The 17,240-nt window shown below is 42.8% G+C and overlaps 1 protein-coding gene across 5 annotated transcripts in view; it reads left to right on the forward strand.

The window, feature by feature from the left end:
- Positions 1-17,240, forward strand: part of CFTR (CF transmembrane conductance regulator) — an 84,215-nt gene that overhangs the window by 65,418 nt on the left and 1,557 nt on the right. For all 5 annotated transcript variants that reach the window (XM_068669549.1, XM_068669551.1, XM_068669552.1 and 2 more), the window contains 5 exons: positions 1,915-2,157; positions 4,224-4,379; positions 11,654-11,743; positions 14,780-14,952; positions 16,017-16,122. In XM_068669549.1, coding sequence (XP_068525650.1) covers positions 1,915-2,157; positions 4,224-4,379; positions 11,654-11,743; positions 14,780-14,952; positions 16,017-16,122 — 768 coding nt within the window. The remainder of the gene's footprint in view (positions 1-1,914; positions 2,158-4,223; positions 4,380-11,653; positions 11,744-14,779; positions 14,953-16,016; positions 16,123-17,240) is intronic.

A 17,240-nucleotide genomic window follows, 5' to 3' on the forward strand; every position in this document is an offset into this window, starting at 1 on the left:
CTGAGAAGCTGGAGATCCAGTAACTGCTGCTGCTTTAGATGAACTCACCAGTCTGGCAGTGGTGGCACATGATAACACACGTTACTTTCAGTTAAAAAGGAGAGATTAGAAGTCACTGATGCCACCATCATATTGTTAGTCTGATGGCAGAATCTTCAGAAACTAGTTTGAAGAAGTAAGCAAAGATGCAGTGCTTACAGAGGGAATAAACTCAAGTTTGCTGAAATTAGGTTGTGTCAGACTAACCTGATAAACGTGTTTGATGATTTATTTTCCAGACAAAAGTAATGCAGTAGATCTGATCTGATCTGTCTTCTGGAAAGCACTGGCTCTAGCTGTGTTTCAGAAATTATATAAATGAAGGGAGATCAGGATTATTACAAAACTATAGACTAGTTAATGAATTGGATAGAAAGGAAATGGCATTAAGCTGTAAGTATTAAGCTGTAGACAGGCTACTCAACAAAGATTAGGTTTGTGATTGAGCTAGTTTTAATCTTTTTTTTTTTCTAATGCTCTCAATAAAGGAAAAAAAAAATGTGTTGAAGAAATCTGCCAAAGGCAGAAAGCTGAAGGGCAGCGTCAGCACAAAGAACACTCAGAGTTAAAAGGTATTAGGTGACCTCAGATGACAAATATGAAACAGATTTCAGTAAACAAAGTGCAAAGGCTTAACTTAGAGACTGCTAAGAATAACCTCTCTTGTAAGTAAGGATCTCTTCAGTTAGAAATGCCTGAGGTGGAGGAAAGCTTGGCCGACCACTGCTTGATCAAAGGATGACTATAAAATGTGATTGTGAAGTAAAGAATATGTGTGAATTGAGTTAATATGGTAAATATAGGTAGGAAAGTACCAATGCATTTGTACCACATCCCTGTAAACATCATCCAAAATGTTGTATATGTTCTGATCAGTCAGGAAAGATTAATTTGAACTGGGATGTCTGGAGAAAGAGAACATATGCTAAGAAAGAGGCTTAAACCTGGATTTTCTTTAGTCCTGGAGAATAAAGGGTGACTCGATCTAAGATGGTCCTCCACAAATAGGTGGGGAAAGCAGCTAGGAAAAAAGAACTGCTTAGAATTTAAAATTTTAAAATGCCCAAGAACAAACCTGCCCCGAAAGTATGTTTTATTTATTATGTTTTATTTATTTTTATTTATTATGTTTTATTACCTGAGCAGTGAAGTTCTAGTGAAGGAGGTGAACTAACTATCTATTTACTCGACCCGTTTATAAAAGGTTATGTATGAGATATGGAGGATTACTTCTAGTCCTGCGCTTTGAAAATTCACCAAGACAGCTATAAGCAGATAGCAATTTCTGTCTGAAGTCCATGACTTGATAACTTCACATAATATGCACAATTACATATGTAAAAATAATTACGGTGGAACTTCCTTCTATTTTTTTTTCTAAAAATCTGTAAATAATCTCTCAAAAATATTCAGATGATAATGTCTGATGACCATACTCTTTACTTGATCATAAAGCTTTGCAGCTTTCAAATTCCATGCATTCTGCTGATCTTTGAAGACTAATCATTATTCAAAGAAATTCAGTTTTCAGGTAGGGCAACGCCCTACAGGATTTCTTTCATGTTAATAGTTTGCTTTCATATATACAGTTCATCTGCATTTTTCACAATACATTATAAAGAAAAATAACAACAACAACTATTGTGCCCATTTTAAAATAAAGAAAGCAGAATCACATGCTTGGCCAGTGTTGTGAGTACAAGAGAAAGAGTATCTAGAGCTCTATAATAGAAGTAGCCTACCTTTTAAAATTATATCACAGTATATCTTACACAGAAAAGAGACTCACTGTTCTGGCTAGGAATTAGGAATAATTTTATTTTGTTTTGCTTGATAACTAAATATAATTAGAATACTGTTTGTTTTGATTCCTAGATGCGGTCTGTCAGCCGGATATTTAAATTTATTGACATGCCAACAGAAGAGATGAAAAACATTAAGCCACAGAAGAATAATCAGTTTTCAGATGCCCTTATAATTGAAAACAGGCATGCAAAGGATGAGAAGAGCTGGCCATCCGGGGGCCAAATGACTGTGACGGACCTTACGGCCAGATACATTGAAGGAGGAGCTGCTGTCCTGGAAAACATTTCCTTTACAATAAGTTCAGGGCAGACGGTGAGGCACTGTTTTGTTGTCTTTGATCTGACTTCTATTAACTATGGAGGTGTCATTATAAACCTATTTATTGACTCAATAAGTTTTTGTAAATGGAAACATGAAATTATTGAAGAACAAGGTAATCATCAAAATCACCTGAATGGCAGAAATGTCTGAAAAAAGAGCTCATCTGTAGGATTATTAGCTATGGACAAAAATCGCAAGGATAATCATTAATGGCTTAAGTATCCTAGAAGTCTTAAAGCTATTTACACCTCAGTGAAGCATGGTGAGGGTGTCTGAGCAGAATAAAAAGGTAAAATATATATGCAGCAGTTCTCCGAGTCCTCTTGCAGTGCCTGAAGCTTGTCTCCTTCTCCTGTGGACAAGGAAGTGTGCAAATGAGCACAGATGCTGGGGGCACACTGACCCAGGTGGAACAGGGCACGAAAGAATACCGGCTGGTGTGCCAAGGGTATCAACGCACCAGCGGCTCAGCGGTCAGAGGGGTGTTCCACGGGTGCTGTAGGCTATGCCAAATTATTATATAGCAAACAATAAACAGTTCTATTCTTTAAAAGGTTTACAACCCCCTAACTAATCTTAGTGCATGTGTGGAGTTACATTCCAGAAAGAGCTCTCTTTTTAGGGCAGCACTTAGGCAGGTGTTGAACACTCTGCTTGAAGTTCACGCTGAGGTATCATCCCCAGTAGGGTGGAAAGAAAGACTTGCAAGATCTCCTGTGCTTAAGCTGTATGGATGAAGAGCCAATTTTAACTCTGTCACCTAGATGGGAAAACAGGTTCAGCGACAATGCTCTTGCCTCGCCATGAGGCAGCTCTCAGCTCCTTGTTTGAATAGCATCAGACTCTGCCAGATTTCATAGATCTGTATTAGTTTACATGAACTGAATGTTTCATCTGCTAAGTTTGAGAGCATCAACACTTTGATTCTGGGGGTCTGACTTCCAGCAGCACCATCCTGAAACCACTCTGCCTATGGAGAAGAGGCAACCTGTGATTCCTGGAGTGTGGAGGTGTTGGTGCTGCTGCAGTCTGGTTGATTTACTTCCTGGAAAATCCATTGAAGCAGAGGAGTAATGGGAATGAAAGATACTTTTGTACTGTACAGAGGAGGGGCAAAGCAATTAAAACAAAGATCCTTTTACAATGACTATGATTTAGACATTTTATCCAATTCCACTGATGAACCCTGCACTCACAGGTAATGTGTCCAGAATTGGAGCATGCTCCTTAAACTGAAGAAGATTTGTAGGGAAGCAAGGGAAAAGCAAACATGAACAGGGAGAGCTCTTATCTGCTGAAATTGCTGGTGACACACAGCATAGACATTTGCTTGTCTTGTTTGGTCTGAGGCACTGCTATGGAAAGGATGCCAGGTAGCAGGAAGAGTCCTCACATCACGGAATCACACAGAATCACAGAATTTCTAGGTTGGAAGAGACCTCAAGATCATCGAGTCCAACCTCTAACCTAACACTAACAGTCCCCACTAAACCATATCCCTAAGCTCTACATCTAAACGTCTTTTAAAGACTTCCAGGGATGGTGACTCAACCACCTCCCTGGGCAGCCTGTTCCAGTGCCTAACAACCCTTTCAGTAAAGAAGTTCTTCCTAACATCTAACCTAAAACTCCCCTGGCGCAACTCCTCCACATTTATATTGTCATCTGACAAACACAGCCCACACTTGGGGACCACAATTCAGGTTAGCTGTATAAAATCCAGTTATTGAAAAAATCAGTATTGCGGCTCTGGCTGGTGGTTACAGAATAAAAAATAATATATAAGCAAATTTATGTCCTTTGGCTAAGCATAGACTAGTGGATTGTCTTTCCTAGTTAATTCTGAAGGTTTACACCAGCAAAACAGAGCCTGGTGCAGTGTCTCATTCAGCCCTTGCTGTAGGCTTTTATCATTCCCAAATGAATGGCATACACCATCCCACTGAGAGCCATTTGGATTGCTCTCCACTGCTAAGATCTCTTAAGTGTTGCTGCCTTAGTCTGTGGTTAATGTGTGAGCAATATTAAGTGTTCGCTTTTATGAATTTGCATTGCAGGTGGGCCTTTTAGGAAGAACTGGTTCAGGAAAAAGCACTTTACTGTTTGCATTTTTAAGACTGCTGAATACAGAAGGGGATATCCAGATTGATGGCATCTCCTGGAACACAGTCAGCTTGCAGCAATGGAGAAAGGCCTTTGGAGTGATCCCTCAGGTAATGAAAATATTTTATAGGCAGCAAAAGAGCAATTGTGTACCTTTATTTTTATTGATTGTATATCCATACACATGAAGTTACCTTTAGGGTGAAAGGTAGCTTTCTTTTTTAGGATAGGAAGCAGGAAAAAAAAAAAAAAAAAAAAAAAAAAAGATTTTGTGAAAGGGGAATTTGGAGGGATGGAAGTGATAATTTGCAGAAAATGCTACATTTTGAGAATTTCTGTTACCCTTACAAGAACTGTTCTAAAAATGAGAAGTTACACTCAAAAGTTTAGAGCCTGCTTATCTCTCTGCCTCTGAAATGGTTCACATGTTGATACGAAATAAGACGTGCCACCTAAAGAAAAAAATACAGTCAGTGGTGTTCTTAACACCTGTTTTATAACCATCATGTTTTATGTTTAATGTGTCAATACTATACATTAGTTATTTTATTTGATAGGCTAGTAGCAGTTTTAGAGTCATGCCCTGAAATTCATAGAACTCTATAATGGTTTGGGTTGGAAGGGACCTTAAAGACCGTGTAGTTCAATCCCCTTGCCATGGGCAGGGACACCTCCCAGCAGACCAGGCTGCCCAAAGCCCCATCCAGCCCGGCCTTCAGCACCTTCAGGGATGGGGCATCCACAGCTGCTCTGGGCCTCACCACCCTCTGACTGAAGAATTTCTTTGCAACATTATCGCTTCTCCTATCATTACATTCCTTTACACAGCATCCCTCCCCAGCTTTCCTGCAGGCCCCCATTAGGCATCAGAAGGCCACTGTAAGGTCTTCTTTTCTGTAAGAGCCTTCTTTTCTCCAGGCTCAACAACCCCAACTGCCTCAGCCTGTCTTCATAAGAGAGGTGCTCCTGTCTCTGATCATCTGTGGACTTGTTCCATGTCCTTCTTGTGCTAGGGGCCCCAGAGCTGCACACAGTGCTCCAGGTGAGGACTCACAAGAGCAGAGCAGAGGGGGAGAATCCCCTTCCTCACCCTGCTGGCCATGATGCTTTTGATGCAGTCTGGTATATGGTTGGCTTTCTGCACTGCAAGTGCACACTGCTGGCTCATGGTTTTTCATTTACCAGTACCCCCAAGTGCTTTTCCACAGGGCTGTTCTCAATCCACTCATTGCCCAGCCTGTATCTGTGCTCAGGATTGCCCCAACCCAGGTGCAGGACCTTGCCCTTGACGTTGTTGAACCTCCTGTTGTTTGCACAGGTCCACCTCTCAAGCCTGTCAAGGTCCCTCTGTGTGGAATCCCTTCCCTCCAGCACATCATCAGTGTCGTTCCTCTTTGTGTCATTCACAGAGCTGCTGAGGGTGCAGCAATTCCCCAGAGGCAGCAATTTTTAAGCACTTTGACCTTGCCAGAGCAGCCTCTTCCTTCATTGCCAGCTACGCCAGGCAGTCACCGCTCAGGTTTTCCTCCTGGCCCAGCTCTGCCCACCAGGCCGAGCCTGGCTGGCCAGGCCTTGCTTGGCTGGCTGCCCCGTGGCAGCTGATCTGTCACCCTTTCTTCTCTGCTCTGCAACTCCTTCATTTCTGTCTAGTCCTGTAAACTTTTATTTGTTTATTACCGCTGGTTCAGTGCTGTCAGCATGACTTTTGGTTGCAAGCAAGAAAAAAAAGTCACCCTTTCAGGTCAAGGTAGCTGTGCGGTGGATTGTAAATACAGCTGTGTCTAGATTGGCAAAGATTGCCTGGATGGTTTAGTATGTAGAACAGGTATGTTATATGACTTGTTGAAGGGTGTTTTTGTGAGAGTAAGTTGTCTCCAGTGGGATCTTTTTGTGATAAAGTATAACTTTCTGTGTGAGAAGGGGCTTCCCTGTCTCTCCCATAATAATCCTATGTTTTCACCCTTTACCTCCCTTTGGGATGTGGGTGCCCAGCAGGGTTTTTGTTTTCCATCTACAGATAGCCTTGAGAATGCATGAGCTGGAGAGAAAACTGAATGCGTTGTAACTAGTAGCCTTGCTGGCACAGTGAAAACTATGATTAGTAACTCCCATAGCTGAGAACTCTCTATAGAATCACTGATGGTACAGGAAACATCACTCTGCAGCCATCAGCCAAATGTGAGAAATGTTAATTACGTGAGCAATGTAACTTGCTCTTCTGCTAGTGAGACACATTGTTTGTTGTTCAAGTCACACATTTAATTCGGTTTGGAAGTCCATGATACGTGGATCAATGCCAAAAAGTCTCAGCCCTGCGTTCTCTGGAAATCACAAGTTGCCAGTCTGTTTCTGTGCTTCATTTTGCAGCTTCTGTCCAAATCTCTTTCTGAGAAACCTCACATTATACCTCCAAAGCTCCCACATTCAGAGTGAAATAATGTTTTCACCAGTATTTTCCCATCAGGGAAGAGAAATAACTTATGCCACTCCGCCTTTCCCAGCAGAACAAAGAGTGCCTTTTGTTCTCTGCCATTCACCTGCAGCTTCAGAATGAAAAAAAAAAAAAATCACCTTTCCTTTCCTGGGAGGGTGGCCTATAACAACACATGGATGTTCACAGCCTCAGGACTCAGGAGAGAGGCTGCACTAACAACAAGAGAACAGAGCTAGTTTGACCTGAGGCATGCTTCCTCATGAAAATTTCCCAGCATTGTTCTTCTCCTCCTAAATTTTGTAATTTGAAGGAAAAAAAGCTACTTTTCCTCCATGGGAACGTCATCAGTAGATGTCTGCGTAGCACCTACGGAGTCCTAATGGCAGCACGTACTGCACTCTGCTCCAGGCAGGAGGTGCTGAAAGAGCCTATGAGGCAGTCAGGGCTCACACTGAGCCAGAGCAAAGGCAAAGATCCATCTGCTCCTCTCAGTATATCAAATGCAGCTGTCAGTGCATGAACTGGTAAATCACATAAAACAAGTTTCCTGGAGCACCCACAAGGAAGTTCCTTCCTGCACTTCATCAGAGGCTGGCGCTGGTTAAGCACAGCCTAAACCACAGCTCAGCTCCTACAGGATGTTTGTAATTCTCATGTAAAACAGTAACGCAGTGATAACAGGCTGCTGGAAGCACAATCACAGCCCATCATCCCTTTTTACGGGCAGTCCTTTCTGATGCTTCTTCCACAAGACTTTTCCCACCACATTTCCAACGTGTTTGGTGAGGAAAGCCAGCTGCATCCGATTTCATCACACTGAAGCTCTTCTGCATACTGGTCCTCAAGCAGATTATGTTCTGAACTATTTGATAGAGCTAGATTGGTGAAACAAACAAACAAACCCAGAAATTTAGCTTTGAAGGGAGAACGGGAGATCTAGAGCCAATTTCCCATTAAAACAAAAGAGGAGAAACCTGAGATCCGTAAGGTGTCACAGTGGATACTTCCTTGAGCCTTGAGTGTTCTGTTCATATTTAGACATTTAATCATCCTGGTAGATCTCACAGCATTTTCTACATTAAATACTTGGTGTAGAGTTATAATCAAGCTTATTATGGAGAACAAGATTACTACTGTTAGTGGGATTGCCAGCTGACTCCCTTTTTCTCCTTCTTTTCACCGAAGAAGTGACATTTTACAACTTTCACCTATGTACTTCCAGTTTTTCAGACACCATCTCACTTTTTTATATCTGCCTGTCTGCCTATCTCCAGCATCATCTTGGAGGTCGCAGGAGTGGCTGTTTTGTACCATCCCCGGTCACTCCTGTGCCAGGAAGCTCAGCGCCCTGGAGGCGCTAATGTGAAGGTCTTGAGGAGTCTGGATTCCTGCAGGGCATCAAGGCATGTCAGCACCACCACACCTGGGAGCATCTGCTGCCCCAAGACCATGCACAGAAGGCTGGTGGAGATCAATAAGAACCCCATGGGCTCATTTGGGACGTTGTACCAGTTATCCTTTGTGCATGGGTTCAGTGCTTCCAGGAGCACAGCACCTGTGGGAGGCAGGGCTTTTAGTACCTTTGGGAGAGCTTTGAACCTTACAGAACTGGTTCCAAAAATGTTGCCAAAGATCTTCATTGCTCACGTGCTCTTATGGTTGACTGTAAATATTTTAATGTCAATGCAGTCAGTAAAGGACACTTACAAAAACAAAACCTCCATACCTAATACTAAGGCATTCAGATAAAAATTTCATTTTTCTTTTGTGTTAATATTGTCACCATGATATTTACAAATTGGAGGAGGCAACATGGAGGTGATATGGCCGTTACTTTAACTTCTCTGTGTGTGCAGCTGGTGTCATGGTCTTGCTAAGGTTGCACTTGCTCTCCAGCCCTGGGCACAGGGGAACAAGCAAGGGTTCCCAAGAAGAGCAGAGCGATGGGTGCTGGCCTATGGGTCTGGCTCAGGGCTTGCATGGGTCTTTGTGACAGCAGCTGTTCACAGCCAGGGTATTTTCACTCCTTATCAGCCTCTTGTAAACTGATCCTCGACTCTTCTGTATGCATTTCCATAGGTACGTCAGGGTCTTGGTTCTCTACACAACACTTAAATCACTTAGGGAGCTTATCTGCACAAACTGTGTACCCAACACCATAACCAATACGCAGAGGCTCTAGCCACTGAGGGGGATTAGTGCCCTTTAGAGGGGTTGATTAACAATATTTGGGGTGGGCAGAACATAAACATGACTCTATTTATATTCCTAAGCCCTTTTGCTTGTGGATGGGTGTCAGCTCTGAGAAACTATTTCTTGTGTGATCACACCCATTATCATCCTGGGCAAATATGAACAAATGACCAAGAAGAAAATGGTTCCAGACTTACTGCCAGTCTCCCCAGCCATCCAGCTCCCCTTTCACCACTTTCCTTATTCCAACTTCTTCAATATTTATAAACGACACATAAACCCATGGAGTCACTTTCCTCCTCCTCCTTCTTCTTCTTTTTTTTTTTTTTTTTTCGTTTTAATCTTGTAGCATTCAAGATTTTTTTTATTTTTATTTTTCTGCTTCTTTTTAAATGGACTGTAAATGGCCCATGTGACTAACACCATATTTACTCAAGTGAAGCCTATGTGGTTTCTAATGAGCTGGGAAGAAGGAGGTGTTGAAATGAATAGAGAAAATACCAGAATTCAGGACAATTAAATATTTACCTTGAAAAAAAAAAGTGTATTTTGGGGAATAGCTTGCTTTTCATGCCCTACTTCTTGAAAGCACACTTATTAGGAATAACAGCAGTTTCTGTATAAAGTGGTTCCCTTTATTTCTCTCCCTGCTGCACTTCAGCAGGAATGTTATTCAGACCTATCTTCTTCAAAACTGGTTTGTTCAGTTAGCTATTCTTCACCAGTGAGAACTGAAAATACCTATTCCCTTAGTTAAGTGGATGGCGCTCAACGTGCGAACAAAACCATGCCTGACCCTGCGTCCACGGCGCTCTTATTTCCATTGCACTGACAGAAAGTGCTGCTTGCAAGGCCCTTGTCTTGCTGCACACACGTAGCTCCACGCACACTGACTCACCAGCACAGGGCAGGGGGCAGGACGGTGCTGGTGCTGCACACATTGAGCATTCGGTGTTAGGGGAACGATGATTATAAAAGAAAGGCGCTGCTCTTTCCCTGGTATCTGCCAAAGGTACCTCAAAGCCTGTTAGCTGAACACTCTGCTGCCTTCCCTGAGGCTCAGTTGGGTTCTTGCTTGTGGAGCAGTGAAGGGGTCTCAGGTAAGCACCTCCAGTGGCTTGCAGGGCAGCAACATGGGTTTGGTTTTCTCTGCTCACTTGAACGAGATACTTCCTTCCCTCTTACACCACAGAAGTTACTGCCAATGGTTTGAGTCTCTTAATTAAGTAAATTAATTACAATGATTTATTTTAGCTGCTACCTTTAAACTCCTAATTAATCTTAACAAAATGATTAATGCAAACGTGTGTATAAATCACTTTAAAATCTGATGAAGGAATGCCAAGTTCCCAGGTTAGGCCAGACGGAAATTGTAGCTGACAGGCCGCACTCTGGGAAAGTATCTCCTAACTGTATTGCTCAGCCCTTTTCTGCTAGAGCAGCTGGTCCTTTGCTGCTTTCAGTATCATTGGACTACCAAGACTTGTTTTAATTTCATCCAGAAATTATTTGGCTGTGAATTACTTGCATTTCAACTTATCATCTCTAAATAAATATCTTATTGTAGGAGGACAAAAGGAGAGGAAAATAATTGTCTCAAATCCTTCCTCTTGATATTTGTTCCGTACGCACAAGGAAAGAGCATGCAAATGGTAGTATTTCCCAACACGGTACTTTACATTCTTTGAGAGCAAGTTCTCCCTGCTGTGAGCAGCAGGTGTACCGAGCAAGCAGCACAGAAAGCAGCAGTTATCTCATAAGAAATGTTGTGCAATCTCAGTGTCACTTGAAGAACCTCATTTCCACTGATGTGACACGCCCACCCCATGTAAAAAGAGATTAAACAAATATTTTATTTCATCTGAGTCATTGCTTTTCAAGCCACAAAACATGTATCTAAGGGATGTTTGTTTAAATCTCTTTGTCTAAACTGATGAAAGAAATCAGAATTCAGTAGTAAACTTTAGAGCAAGAAGGATGCACTCTCAGTGCTGAGAAACGTGCGTCCTCATCATCCTCCATGGCATCAGGAAGGCAGAGGACAGAGGAGGAAGAGCACAGTGGATATAGCATCCATCAGAGCTGCCTCTTGTGTGAGCAGCCTGCTGGGGCTGCGCTCATGAATCAGTTGTGCTGCATCACATCCCAGGGACGTGACACCGGGAGCGAGACTGAAAACATCTTTGCAGATAGGACTGGGACATGGTGAAGTGTCAGGTAACAGGATGATGCTAAAATGTGTTGGACTACAAGTGACTGGAGAAAGACAAATTCATTGATGAGGAACGACTTAAGAGAGTGTCCCTGAACACGGCCAAATGTCCACGAGGCTTTTTGCCTCAAAGTGAAATTGTGGAAGCGCACACTTTGGGTTAGTGATCTTTTCTGACTATGTTTCAAACAATAAAGAGTCAAAATGATTTTAGAAAGACTTATTCCAAACTTAAAATACAGAAAAACTTTTATTCTGAAAACTGCTGAAATGGGATTTTTAACGTTTTGCAGTCAAGTTTGGGTAAGTTTTTACAAAGAAAATTGCCAAAAACTAAATGTAAGTTTTTTTTTAAAAAAAAACAAAAAACAAAAAACAAAAAAAAACCTTTTTTTTTCCTAAACAATGTTTTCTAAATTTTTTAAAAATCTACAATAAACTTTATCTGGTAACTGTAGAAGGTGACTTTTTTCTCTGTATACTTTACAATTTATAATGTCTTACATGATGTTTCATATCTATCTATACATCTTTTTTTCTCATAGAAAGTGTTCATATTTTCCGGAACTTTTCGGAAGAATTTGGATCCTTATGGGCAATGGAACGATGAAGAAATATGGAAAGTCGCAGAGGAGGTAAAACCATTCAGTGTTGTTTGTGTCCCTCTGGTGAGGTGCTTACAACAGAGTACAGTGTAGGTCAAATCACTGGCGTATCTCAACAAAGTGCTGAGAAAAGATAATGCCAGGCTATAAACCGTGTTTCCTTATTGCTTAATAAAAAAAAAGTTGCCTTTGTCAGAGTTAAAGAAAAATAAAATAAACTTCCGCACAGCACAGCCTGAGTTATTCGTGCAGTGATTTAGCATAGGTGAGGTTTTATGTATGACTCCGCTGGCTGACCCTGAGAGAAAAAGCATGGAGAAAAATGAGACAGTGAAAAATCCTGTAATTTTTTTTTGTCATTTTAATGCTTTGCCAAACATATGACATTTCTATAAAGTATGTTTCAACTGAAAAGTGTAAAGATGACTAGCAAACATCTTGGAGGCCAGAAAAAAGTGGGGAATTTCTGTGGCCCATCCTAGATGTAAGACCAGTATTATTGCAATGGGAAATATTTATACTCAGCTTAGAAAAAACCTTTCATCAAAAGATTTTCCAGTTATTGCAATTCTTGGGCCAACTTAGAGCTGACTGAGACAGAGCTCTCTCTGACATTGCATTCGGGCTTACGTACAATCTGTGTCACAGGCAGCTGCCTCCTTCACGGAGAATAAGAATCAGAGACTATTAGATTTTCTGAACCTGAAGGGTTTCTTTCTTCTAATTTAATTTTGTGTTGAGGTTTTAACAATGTTTTTGTTTTCAAATTGCTCACGGTTAGGAACCTGATTAGGAAATTTTTACAGTTCTGTTTCCATCCAGAGATAAAACACCACACATTATGGTTGTAAGATGCCACCTATTGGCTCTGATAGGGTTTAATAAATGGCATGGGTGTATACCGTGCCCAAAGAAAAGGCTGCTGAGAGTTAAGGGAGGGGAAGTGCTGCAACCTAGAAAGCAGGTGTCTCCTTCCAAGTTACAGATGACCTATTTAATACAGACTCAGCAATGAACTGGTGCCATTTTCCTTGTTCATAGCAAGTCTCAAGTATCATTAAATGATTACAAGTGTGGGAGTTAACCTGAAAGCTTCCTCGTTTCCCATCCAGGAGGTTAACTCTGTCTCTGCTCTCAGTCCGAGGCTTATATAATTTCTTTCCTGTCTTTGGAAAAGGGGAAAATGGACACTGTCTATGCATATTTTACTGTTAAATAAAAACATCACTACATTTTTGGTTAAATGAAGTGACAGGAGCTTTTCAGACAGTCCTAGCAGAGACAAGGGAGCACTCAGCATTGTGCTCCTCTGATTCCTGAGACTGGGGGGGGGGGGGAAGCTGACCGTCGATTAACATTCCCTCTCTTGAAAAAGACGAGTTCTGCTGCTTTTTAGGGTGGCTTTCAGTGTGTGTGTGTTTTTAAAGAGCGAAACTGTATTTGTAACAGTGTGAAAAAAATTGTTTTCAAGTGTTTATCACTAGGGAGTTTGGCAAATCTGTATGTGATACGGAGTTTTTCAGTTAATAGGCAAGAGAGTGCAAAGCAAATAGAAGAGAAAAAGAGCTGTAATACTTTTTAGTAGGAGTGATTTGATTGTTTACAAAGTTCATGCTCTTGAAATTTGGCTCGCTAGAGGCAATGAGTCAGTGTAACTTCGGGAGTGTGGCACAGAAAGAAAGCTGACTTCCAGCTTAGTCCGGATCCACAGTGGCTGCTGAGGATTTAGACAGCGCTGCTGAGGTCAGCAGCAGCTTTTGATGGTCCCTGCAATCAGCTGCAGAGAACAAGGTGTAGTCTGGACAAATGTCAGATGTTTCATTTATCGTTGCCCCAATATTTCAACACCTGAATCTGTCAGACTTTGGGGGCTAAATTGTGCTCTTGCAGGCAGCAGGCCAGACCCGAGAGGTACAGAGAGAGACCTCATGCAGTTTTAAACGAAAGCAACTTTTCCAGCTGAAAACCTGTTGCAGAATTTCATTAAAGGGCAGCATTTATGTTAGGAGGAGGGAAGGACAATGCAGCAGCCTTGATTTACTTATAAATAAAACCATGAACTCTTCAAAAATACAACATACATACCCACGCACCACAGTTTTGTATGTTTTTCACATAAAAAGGAAACACAAAGGATTTTTTTTTTCCCCTGGAATGAAAATGAATTGCAGATCAGTAATATTTCAAAAATTCAAGGCGGGGCTCTTCATAATCCACTAGGGTTGCATTGCAGTTCTATAATGTATTCTGGAGCAATGCAACTCACATATGTTTTCTGGTTCCCATATTTTACAACCATTTCTCTGTAAATGCCGAGGAGCATGGCCAGTTTGGACACATGGAAGATGCAAAGCTTTAGGGTGAGCACAACGCACTTCCCAACGTGAGCTCTGGCAGAAACAACCAGAAAACACCTCCTGTGCCAGGTTTCAGTTTCTGGTACAAGTGAAGCAGCTTCCCATCCTATGCACCCCTCTAAAGATTTTGCCATCAGTATCTTCAGGCTGAGCAAAATGCACAGGACCTTTGAGAGATCAAAAGGAGCAGATGGAAATGGTCTCAGAGCCATAGAGACAACCGCCATGGTGACCTGGGTTATTTTCTCTGTTGATGTAATGTAGCATGTGAATTTTGCTTGTTTCTTTTTGCCCTCCTAGTAACCAAAGAGGCCTGGTTTGCTTTCAAAAATCTCTCTCCTTAACATTACCAATGACGCACATCACTTCTGGATAAAAAGTTTAAAATACATCGCTTTCCCTCGCCTTTTAACTCAGAGGGTTTTGGTCAAAATGCCAAAAGTCATTGTATGTGACAAACAAACAGGGCATTAACTCTCAGCTTCCCAACATAAGTCCTAGCATGTTGCATGTCTCAAATATTTCAGTGCTTTTCACACCATCCAGTTACTAGCTTGTAGTCTTTGTAGGACAGATACCTGTTTTTCATCAATTTATATCTTCTGTTTACTGTCAGAAGTGAAGGGCAAGGGAATTAAAGGCACTGGTCATCATACCCACGGCGAGCAGTAACTGTACCTCACTGACTTTTCCTTTTTCTCTCCGGCAGGTTGGGCTGAAGTCTGTAATTGAGCAATTTCCAGGCCAGTTGGATTTTGTTCTTGTGGATGGTGGCTGTGTCCTCAGCCACGGGCACAAACAGTTAATGTGCCTTGCCCGGTCAGTCCTCAGTAAAGCTAAAATCTTGCTGCTTGATGAACCGAGTGCTCACCTAGATCCTGTGTATGTATCATTTCTTCTCTTACGAAATAAGAAAACCAGTCAGGCAGCACCCCCTAAAGAGACCTTTTGTAACTTCTCTAGTCTGGTACTAAATCTGATTTCAGTTTCAGGAACAGACCCTGATGAAAAGGGAGGTGTAAAATGTGTGACCTCAGAGGGTGCCTATGGGGAAGAACACAGTCCAAGGCTGTTTCCATCAGGGCAGCAATTCATTCCCAGTCTGCTGGCAGTAGTTCAGCTGTGCTAGCTGCCCTGCTTTGACCTGAGGATGTGAAGTAGGGGGTGGGATGTGCAGCCACATACACCGTACCCATCTGCGTCATGATGAATTGTCTGTAGGGAAAGGCTGAACAGGTCACTGGCCACGCTCAGTGCCGCTGCACCCTTGCATGCCTGCGGGGGTGCATGCTTTGTGCTGCAAGCCAGCCTGCACAAACAGTGCACTAACAGACAGCCCAACATCCTGCTGCCTAATGTAAGCTGGTGGGACCCAAAGTGGCCTCAGGGGAGCTCTGCAAGGCCATAAAGCCAGACAGCAACAAAAACAGGATTTGAAAACCTTGGGTGTTCCTCCACCTCTGCTCAGTGCATGCTATTCCTTGCTGTTCTCTACTACCATCACAATGCAAGGCAAGTGCTGAAACTGCAGGATGCTGCAAACATTAACAGAGGGGAAGAGACTCCGTCCCCCAGAGCTTACATCAGACTGGGATTTCATAGGGAGTGAATTCAGCACTCCAAGCTGATTTATCTCCAGCTCAGACAGCAAGAATGTAAATTAGGCTGGAAGAATGCATGTTGTGTAGCGTATTTAGAGATACATTTTAGTAATTCTGCATGGAGGCTCAGAGAAGTTTAGTTACAGCCTTGATGTTACAGCTGATGGGTGCTTTCACAGCAGGAGTGCAGTGTGCCGAGACACTGCAGAGCTGTACTTACGTGCTGGTGTACACGCACGTTGGCTTTACACCATGCAGCTAGATGACTAAATAGCGTGAATAAAGTTACAGATGGTGCGGGCATGTGCACTGCAGTCTGAACACCAATGATTATTTGCCTTTCAGAACTTCCCAAGTGATTAGAAAAACTCTGAAGCATGCATTTGCAGACTGCACTGTGATACTCTCTGAGCACAGGCTGGAAGCGATACTGGAGTGCCAGCGGTTTCTGGTGAGCATTTCTCGTAACCTGGGGACAGTTATTTCATTATGTTTGACAAATGCGCAACATGTGCTGAGCGGAATTGATGGCAGTGGCTGTAGTGATGAAGTCTGCTGCTCCAAGCTCGCAGTGGGCATCATCCATCAGCTGAGCAACCTTGTCACCTGTGTGAGAGCAACATGCTCCTGTCTGCTCTTCCCCAGGGGCTGTCATAGCCATCTATGTCCAGAGGAGCTGGGTCACAGCCTGGAAGGGTTGGATTCTCCCTTTCAACCACTACAGGCTAGCTGTTTGCTGATCCTGGTGCTCTGCACTGGCAAATGGCTCAGGGAGTCAACAGTAGAAGCACAACCGGCTGCACTTGTTTTTGGGTGACAGGAGGGTACAGAGGAAAGAGGGCTTTCTTGAGAAAATAGCTGATGGTCAGAGTCTTCGATTTCTTTCATAAAGCCACTCGAATATTCCTTTCTTGTTTAACCATGGTGGCAAAGCATTAAGGTCTTAGGGTATTTCCTTTGTTATATAAAAATGCTTAGCAAAGGAAATAAAATGCAACTTACATAATTGTTCTTAAAAACGACATTCCTTTCTCTGTAGTTTGTTTACTCCTCCACGTGAGAGGATCTTCATTCCGTTAGCAGAGTGAAACACCTTTTTCCAAGTAGTATTTCATTGGGTGCACTTGCACAGTGGGAAGCACGCGGCCTGGAGCTGCAGCGGGCTGGTTACTGAGCAGGTTGCACGCGCTTTTGGGCACCCTGCTCTGTCTGGGCACTCAGCCTCAGCCTTTGCCAATACCCAGAGCCCCTGCCAGGCATGGCTGTGCTGCAGCTGGTGTCGGGAGGTTTCCCACCTTCCAAACAGCCTAAGCAGAGCTGCTAACAAACACCTGCCAACAAGGAGCTCCTTCTCATCCCACCTGTGCTGGCAGTGCCATGCCAGCAAGGGAAGCTGACTTTTCTCCTGTCATTTACCTTCTGGCAGCGCAGGCTGGCACAGCCTTGCAGGGCAAACCTGTTGTCCCTCCAAGCAGAGGAGAGCTGTCTTTTCCTTGTTGCTTGGGAAGAAAGCAAAGCAGGCTTTCTGGCACCTCGCTGGCAGACATCTCCCTCTCCTTGTGAGATAAC

This window comes from Anas acuta, chromosome 1, assembly GCF_963932015.1.
Source record: "Anas acuta chromosome 1, bAnaAcu1.1, whole genome shotgun sequence".
NCBI lineage: Eukaryota > Metazoa > Chordata > Aves > Anseriformes > Anatidae > Anas > Anas acuta.